General features: G+C 50.4%; 1 protein-coding gene across 9 annotated transcripts in view; it reads left to right on the forward strand.

Moving 5' to 3' along the window:
* NIPAL2 (NIPA like domain containing 2) overlaps positions 1-5,236 on the forward strand; it is a 48,550-nt gene extending 43,314 nt beyond the window's left edge. For 5 of the 9 annotated variants that reach the window (XM_015560973.1, XM_015560953.1, XM_015560957.1 and 2 more), the window contains 2 exons: positions 882-976; positions 2,544-5,236. In XM_015560973.1, coding sequence (XP_015416459.1) covers positions 882-976; positions 2,544-2,656 — 208 coding nt within the window. In that variant the 3' untranslated portion in view covers positions 2,657-5,236. Of the gene's footprint in view, positions 1-881; positions 977-2,543 lie in introns of those variants that run through there. The other 4 variants (XR_001513107.1, XM_015560967.1, XM_015560962.1 and 1 more) reach the window with 4 other exon arrangements.
* The last annotated feature ends 3,514 nt before the right edge of the window (positions 5,237-8,750 follow it).

Genomic DNA, 8,750 nt, shown 5'->3' on the forward strand with positions numbered 1-8,750 from the left:
CACCGATTATTGAAGAGACTATCTTGACTCCATTGTATGTTTTTGACTACATTGTCAAATATTAATTGAGCATAGTGGTTTGGGTCGATTTCTGAGTTCACTATCCTATTCCATTGGTCTATGTATCTGTTCTTGTGCTGGTACCAGGCAGTTTTGAGAACAGTAGCTTTATAGTATAGCTTGATATCTGATATTGAGATCACTCCTACTTTGTTCTTCTTTCTCAGAATGGCTGCAGCTATTTGGGGTCTTTTTTATTCCAGATGAATTTTTGTAGAGTTCTTTCTAGGTCTGTGAAATATGCCGTTGGTATTTTAATGGGGAGTGCATTGAAGCTATAGGTTGCTTCGGGTAGTATGGACATTTTATCTGGTATTCTGCATGGCCGTTGTAATGCAAACTGGAACCCAGACTACTCTCAGCATAGAAAACCATCTATCTTGAAAATCCAATTTCATAAGATTTGGGCAAGGCTAAACTTCTGAGACCTGGAAACTGTGACTGTTCTTATGGCCAAGGACAACTAAATTTCTTAGAAAATTAAAGAATAAATTTTTTTTTTTTTTGCTCGTTTTGCATGCCAGTAATGGGTCTGGGCATGCATGGATAGAAAATGAGACTTAATGTCTACCCAGAGGGTTTAGAGCCTGAATTAGCCTCCAGATGGTAAAAAGCTGGGGCGGAGATGTCTTGGAAGCTCTCCAAGGCTTGGTTCTGAGGACAAATATTATTGGCTGCAGCAATTAAGACAAGTTTTAGGCAGCTTACCATGGGAAACAGGAAGAGCAAAACCAGTGGAATTTATGCCACCATGTGGAATAGGGGCTGTTATTTAATACCATGCGTTGTCTCAGCATTCTGTATTCATGTTATTCTTACAGGTGTTTTCTGTCATTCCTGGGTGTGTTGTTGGTCACAAGAAACCGAGAGAAGGAACATCTGCCACAGTCTTACATTGATTTGGGGAATATTCCCGGTAAAACTGTATATTCTTTCATTTACAAGAGAAAATGTTATCCTCATAAATTAATAGCTGCTGGTATGATTTTGGGTGTTAAATTCATAGAAAACATATTTTCAAAACATAAGCACTTAGTGATAATACCAGAGGTGATGTTTTAACTGTGCTAATACTCATCTATTTGAATGTCAGGCTTGCACGGAACACGGGCTCTGACCCTGTTCTCTTGATTTGGGTGATATGGCAGATTTCCTCTGAGTTTCCTTAAATTGGAAAAGGGGAGGAGAGGAACAGGGAAGGGGTCCTAGCAGGCGCCCCAGTGCTCGGAGGGCCTTTGAGGGACAGTGAAAGGCAGAGGCCAGGCCGCTAAGGAACATCGTCCCTGAGGAAGGCGGCCTGTGCCCTGTGAGGCCAAGAGTAACATTCTCCCCAGACCCCTGAACACGAGTAGCTTCTTCCCCTCCTTCCCTCAGTTACCCTGGTCCCTTTAACATGCCTCATCTTTCCAGGCAGTTCCCTACTTCCACTGAGAATCACTCGCTTTAGTCATGCAGACCACAGAAGCAATGTCCAGAACAAAGGAAACACTCCACTGTGTCCTCCCCTCCATTCTCAACAGTCTCCAGCTTTGCTAGGGTTTAGGGTGACCTATGGTTCCTAGACAGGAGTCGTGGTGTCCTCACAGGTTCCTCCACCATTCTGTTAGGACCGAGCCTTTGAAGCACAAACCATTAACGCCGCGTCCGCACGACTGAGAAAACGTGGCCCTGTGAATTCTGTGCTCTGTTTCCCATGTGAGCCATCTGGTCGGCTAAGAGCGTTCAGTGCAAGAATTAAGAACTGGCGTTCATGGCAAGGTGTGCATTAGGGCGGTGACCTGTATGGTTAGAGGTTTGGTAGGAAATGCTCACTTATTTTCAACTCTTTTTCATTTCACAAAGCCCCGTGCATAGGATCAGTGGCCTTTAGAAGCCACTCTGAAAGGCTGCCTTTCTGTGTAGTCATGTGCGTTAGGCTCAACATAAAAGGAGACAGGGCTCCGGGGAGAAAGCTCTGGAGATGAGGGAATGCAATGTGTCAACCTCCCGGCCAACCCGGACTGGTCTCCGTGCCCAGCGTGGCAGCCCCTACGGGCGGGGAGACTGCCTCTCCCCTGGGCAGCGCTGACCACCTAGCGAGGGGCATGCAGTGCCCAGGGCCTTTCCTCCGCTGGCATTTTTCCTCTTCTGTTTAGAGCAGGGGTTCTCAACCCTGGCCGCACATTAGAATCCCCTGGGAATCTTGTTAAAATCCTGATTTCTGGGCCTCATCCTCTGGAAATTCTGTTTCTTTGTTACTAATGTTGTGGCCCCACCCCAGAACAAAGACACAGAATTTCCGGAGGATGAGGCCCAGAAATCAGGATTTTAACAAGATTCCCAGGTGATTCGAATGTGCAGCCAAGGTTGAGAACCACTGGTTTAGAGAGTGACCACCTAGTATAAAACGGGGAATAAAATGTGGCCTAGATAGAGGAGCAATTACTAGGACTTAGACTTCGCTAAGAGCTCGAAAGATTTCTGTGTGATTACTATCTCCGCAGGGAAACAGACGTTGGATAAAATACAACCAGATTCAAACGGTTTATCCTGTGGAACGTTGCCTGATGGAAGTGACTCAACAAAGAGCCAAAGTGGAGAGAAGAAAGAGGTCTGAAGTGCCGAGAGCGATGGCCGTGGGCCTGTTACTCGATCCCACCTTCTTAAAAAGCCGCACATGTTCCATTTGTGTCAGCAGCTATTTATCGCTGACATGTGCTCGCGTGCGTTCCAGGTCTCTGCCCACCTCCCTCCCGTGGACACTGGGCCCCCCTGCGCCCTGACAGTCTAATGTTCGCATGGAATGTAACTTGAAGTGCCCCCCACCCCCGGGGCCTCTCCCTAGCGAGCCTCTGACCGCCTGGACCTTGATGAGAGCCTGGCTGCCCGAGCAGAGCCGCCACGCAGAAACGTGCCCGTGATCTGGCCGCTGCTCCCAGCGTCCGGAGTGCCGGCTGCTTTGCTTTAAAGAGGCACTTTCCCCCGCAGCCTGACTCCTGGAACCCAGGTTTGAGAGCAATCACTTTTGGAAATCTTTTCTCAGACGCCCCATAAAGGTCTCACCTTTCTGTTCCTAAATAAGAACGAGGAGTCATCTTTTCTGAAAACCAGCCCTACTGTGCCCCTCCTTTAAACATGAAGGGTGCCTTTAAGTTCGAATTTACAAGTGGCATTCTGAGATGGGACAGACCAAAACTAAAGACCTTGCCGGCTTCTTAAGCAAGGGAAAAAAAACCTAAGAACTAGGACCAGTTTTTTAAATAACAATACAGAACGGTGAGGTTTCCTTCCGCTATGAAGATCCTGTTACACTTGAATTGAAACGGAAGAAAAAACTTCATATTCTATGCCTTCATTTGCTTCGCTGTTATAATTTATCATGTGGGTTTGTATGTTGTAACTCTTAACACGTCTCCAAAAAAATCATATTTAAATTCCTGGTGATATTTGCACTAACACAGCGTTTCTCCCCTACGTCATTATTTCAAGCTTCATAAATTCGCCCGGGTAAAAGGAACAGTTACAGAACGGGGTCCCAGCCATTTAAATCCTAGACAAGGCACACAGCCAGGGGGTCCATCTGAGTCTAGAGAGGAAGGCCAGGGCTCCCGTCCCCCGGAGGTCTTTTCTGTTGCAACTAATCACAAATCAGCTAAGATCACATACACAGGCAGCGTCCATCATCATCAGCTACTTAGGAATCTACCTAACGTTTACACGAGGAGAAAAGAGTTAGCCTTCAGGTCATTTCAGAACCTTCAGGTCACCTCTGACACTTCAGGACTGCAAGGTTCCGGCCACTGGGCTTGCCTGGCTGCAGGTCTTTGAGCATATTCATGGTCAGACCCTGCGCTCCTGACCAGACCAACCAAACGTGGCCACCAAGGCAAGACTCAAATCTATCGCCAGCGTGTGCATAATAACCTAGAGCCCGTGCCTGGCTGTTGAACTCCTGCCATTGTGGAAAGGGCCCCGTTAACGCGAATAAAACAGTCGTAATGTTATGGCATGTTTTACTGAATTGGTCCAGCATGTTGGCACTGGAAGGTTCGGCTCGGAAATGTGTCTGGTGTCTTAACTGACAGACTTCCGGTGACTCTTAAAACTGGTTCAAAGATGGGGAAAACCATTCGACTAAAGAGTTTTACCTGAAGGACTGAAATTATAGCTCCAGCACTTGATTTTGAGCATTGTAGAATTTTGCACAGACACACTTTAAAGATCACCAACATTTGCATCTTTTTTAAAGTTTTGAGAAATGGCATTGACTTGCAAGTGTGTGTATATATATAAGCAATGGAGCAATGCTCTAGAAGTCCAGGTAACATATAAACTATATTCAGGTCTAATTTTACTTTCCATATTGCTGCCCCAAAATAAGGCGAATGAGAATTTCAGTTGTGCCGGCTTGCAAAGATGTTTTAAAATCACACAGTGCCTGACAACAACCAAAGCCAACCCAGGCTTCTTTTGGCATCATGAGGCAGGGACTTTTAGCCAACACTTGACTCATCTGACTATTTGTCTAGACCAGGGGTCTGCTCCCTTTTCCTTTAGAGACCCAGAGAGATGATGTTTTGGGCACGCTGGCCATACAGTGTCGCAACTACTCCACTCGGCGGTGGTAGCATGGATGCGGCCACAGACACTACGGAAACGAATGAGTGTGGCTGTGTGCCTGTAAAACCTCATTTCCACAAGCAGATGGCCGGTCCTCGGGCTGGAGTTAGCCAACCCCTGGCCTAGACTCCTCTGCCCCCGCTCTACAGCTTCTTTCTCGTTCCTTGGGCACCCGGGAGCTCAAAAGAGCACCAGTTCACGGTTCATGACAAGCTAATACTCGGGGAGGGTAGAACCATGTCTCGATATTACCATCAGGATCTTCTTGCTTATATATATATACAAGATCCAAATGGTAGCTGTGAGGTCATTACTGGTGCTGAAGTTCCTCTCTTACAGGCCTCGGTTCTTGTGTGTGTGTGTGTACCACCACCTCTATTGGAAAAGTCTCCCAACCCCACTCTCCAACTTGATAACAGCGTCAGAAATGACTGGTGGTTACCTGTCTTGTGGCAGAGTAAAGCAGAAGTCTTTACTACCTGGTTGTTTTCAGTTTAAATGCCTGCTTGCCCTGTATTGCTTTTGCTACCTTGAATCACTTGAAAAAAAACACAATAAAAAACTTCTCAGGCTATGACTCAGAAGGTGTTTTTCAACCCCCCCCCCCCCCCCCCCACTCACACACACTCACACACACTCCTGGAGATCCTATTTCATGGCAGAGAAAGAAAAGGAAAGAAACAGATCTCATAGATCAGTACAATTTAGTGCTATTGAAGAGTCATGGTGATAATGTGCACACTTTGCTCCAAAAGAAGCAGGTGCAACAGTGGACATGACTCAATGGATGGAAACAGTGAGCCAAATGCCTGAAGCCGAGAAGCCCGCTCTGTGCTTCCTGCTTCCAAGCGCACAGCTCATCCAGGAACGGTGACTGCACGCTCAGCCCCACCGACAGCGGCTCGGTGCTTGCCAGTCCCATAGTGACCTTCTGCACATCAATGCGGCCGTTACGAAAACCAACTTTCCCAACAGCCTTCCAGACCCTTAAGCCCTGTGGCTGGTTCGAGAGGCAGCCCTTGAACTGGGCAGCCGACTGCAAACCTGATCCATGTGTCTGGCACCGGCGGAAACGAGTGCTTTAGTGAGGTTGCTAGATAAACACACACTTCTTTGAGCTTTGAGGGCCGCGATCTCAGATCTGAACCTAACAGGACGGTGTGGGGAACTTAGAAATGTTACAGTTGTCAATCGTCTGGCTCTGGTGGTCAGCTTGAAGCAAAAATAAAATTCCACACGTGCACAGTCTCCACGCAAATACAGATCTTCTCGGGCTATTAAACCTCGTGTTTTAGCAATTGTGGTAACGAAGGGAAGAGCCTTCCCATCCAGGAATTCCTGAATCCAGCCCCGTTCTCACCAGCCTCGGGGTCCCACACAGCAGGCTGTCCGGTGCCAGCAGAGAAAATCAGTTACAGGGCGAGCGGCCTGTCCAAGGAAACATTCCTTGTTGCTAGAAAGGAGGGAACTCCTCCTCCCGGGCTGGTCCTCACTGCGAGTTAATGAGTCCCAACCACCATGTCAAAGAGGAACATCAGTTCCAATAGCCATGCTTCGGGGTCCCCCCGCCGGGGCCAGATGCTGCCCCCCGGAGTTTCATGGCGCTCCAGGCAGAGGCGAGATCGCCTCTGAGCTCTAGGAAAGCAGCTCCTCCCCGGGCGCTGGCAAGTGCGGGACCGAGAGGGAGCCCAGCTGTTCCCGGGGAACCGGCCTGCGTGGACCGAAGCCACTTTGCACATTTGAGCTGCTGCTCTCCAGACGCGCGCTAATCCTCCAGCGCCCGCGCACCCCGCTTGGGGAGCCTTTTCCTTCATGGTTCTAATTTGAAAACCAACCTCAGAAATGTGCTGAGGTCTGGGCTCCGCTCCTTCCATCCAAAGCACCTCACCTACACCCTCCAAGCACCAGACACGAACAAGGCAATGAATCAGCTCAAGGACTCTGGGTCCAGGGCCGCGCAGCTGGAGGGATCTGCCTGGTTATCGACCGCTAACCCGGTTACCCATGCCTCCCGCTGAGCACGGGTCCATTCATTCGCTCAGCATCCTTGATCGCGTGGAGTTATTAGGAATCTAAAAGGGAATGAGAATTGAAGACCAGCTCTTTGGGCGCTTACTGTCTGGCCAGAGAAACGGCGGCTTCGTTTACGGAGCCCTCGCTACGAGCCAGGCGGCGTGCCGAGTTGTTTAGCTGTGCCGCTCACTTAATCCGGACAGTTTGTCTATCGGGAGAAGGGTCCCTTCCTTGCAGATTTAAAAACCAGGGCAAAGACAAGAAGGGCACCTCGGGCACAACATCTAAGGAAGCTCAGCATGGGGTGGCGAGGGGGCTGGCCCTGCGGCCGCAGGCCCCAGAGAGTGGCCCCTCGCTGCCTCCTGGCCCTGGCAGGGGAGTTCAGGGACTTGGCCAGTGCCATCCAGCTGGCAAGTGGCAGAGCTGGGATCTGAACCCAGAACTGCTAGCTCTGTAACCCACACTCCTACTACGAGTCCCAACAGATCAACACTGCACAGAAGCACAAGGATGCTTACGTGACCGGAGTAAGGGCACAGGAGCCCACAGGGCAGAGAGGTCACTTCTGGCTGGGGACGTCTTCGAGGGAATTGGCGATTATAGTGAATTAAATGTTGCCCTCCCTCCTCCCCCCCGAAGATATGTCCACCGCTGAATCCCCAGAACCTATAAAATGACTTTATTTGGAAAAGGGGCTTTCCAGGTGTAACTGAGTTAAGGGTCTTGAGATAGCTAGTATCCTGTGTTATCTGAGTGACTCCTAAACTCAACGACGAGTGTCCTTATAAGAGACAGAAGAGGAAACAGAGGAGAAAGCCACATGAGACCGAGTCATGAAGGTACAAGCTGCGGGATGCCTGGAGCCATCAGAACTGGAGGTGGGTGGACGAGCCTCCCTTAGAGCCTTTGAAGGGGCCGACCCCACCGACCCCTAATTTCCACTCTGTCATCTAGAACTGAGGGAGATTTCTGCGGGTTTAAGGCAGCAGGTTTGTAGCGCTTCGCCGCAGCAGGAGTACAGGTTGAGCTGGTCTCGGAAGCCCAGGTAGGACTTGGACGTGGGAGGAAGCCCAGGAGAGAAAGAGGAACTCGGCAGCCCGAAATAAACCCAGGGAGAGTCTGAGTCCATGTCACAAGAGAGAGATGCTGCTAGGACGAGGAGGGCGGCTGCAAGGCCCTGAGTGACCAGCTCTGATCGAGACTCCAGAGTGTGGGCTGGATTGGGGAGGCAAATGGTGGCATGACTTCACTTCAGGGTCAGGGCCGAAGACACAATCCGTGTCTTTTCCAAAACTCACCCGTCAGAATCTAATGACATTTGCCGTGTATCTTTCTGAGTCATTCACTATCGATATTAGATGGCGTAATAAATGTTCCGCACATCATGGCTGAGTTCGAGTTCTGCGTTTCTGCCCATCACTTCCTACCAGGAACTTCCTACCTGGGCCACAGGCTGGGCAGTGACCGCTGAGACGGCCCAGGCAGAGAGCTCTGCCCAGACAAGGACATGCTGGCCGCCCAGAGCCCCCTCTCCGGGAGACGTGGAGAGCGGCACGCAGTCGGGAGTGAACTGAAGTCCCACGGCTCTGAGAGCTGCGGGTGGGAAGGAACAGCTAAGGGATGCAAGCATGTCAGCAGTGACCTGAAGTGAGAAGGAAGAAGGAATCACGGCAGCAAAGAGCTATGAGCCTTGGGCAGAGGAAGGGGAAGAGGGCAGATGGCACAGAGAGGCAAAGACTCAGGGCGGCCCCGGCCAGGCTGGGAATCGTAGCAAACCCCTCCCTTGTCCAGCACTGGGGAGACTATCCGTGCCCGGCCCCCAAAGGGGCCTTGTTTTCACAGCGCTCACTGGGTTTCCAAAGGACGTCAGGTGGGGCTGCGAGCCCAGAAAGGGGAAGACAGAGCCCGTTGGAGAAAGGGAGGGCCGCGCTATGGAGAACTCAGATCACAGTGCAGAACCGTTCGCACCGACGGGGCAGTCTTGCGACAAGGGACAGAAGAAGGTGGGCCCACGGAGAGGACCAGGAGGCCCTGGTGGATCCCAAGATTCATCGCATGAGCACCCCAGCCCGTTCATC

This window comes from Myotis davidii, unplaced genomic scaffold (assembly GCF_000327345.1).
Source record: "Myotis davidii unplaced genomic scaffold, ASM32734v1 scaffold390, whole genome shotgun sequence".
NCBI classification, from domain to species: Eukaryota; Metazoa; Chordata; class Mammalia; order Chiroptera; family Vespertilionidae; genus Myotis; species Myotis davidii.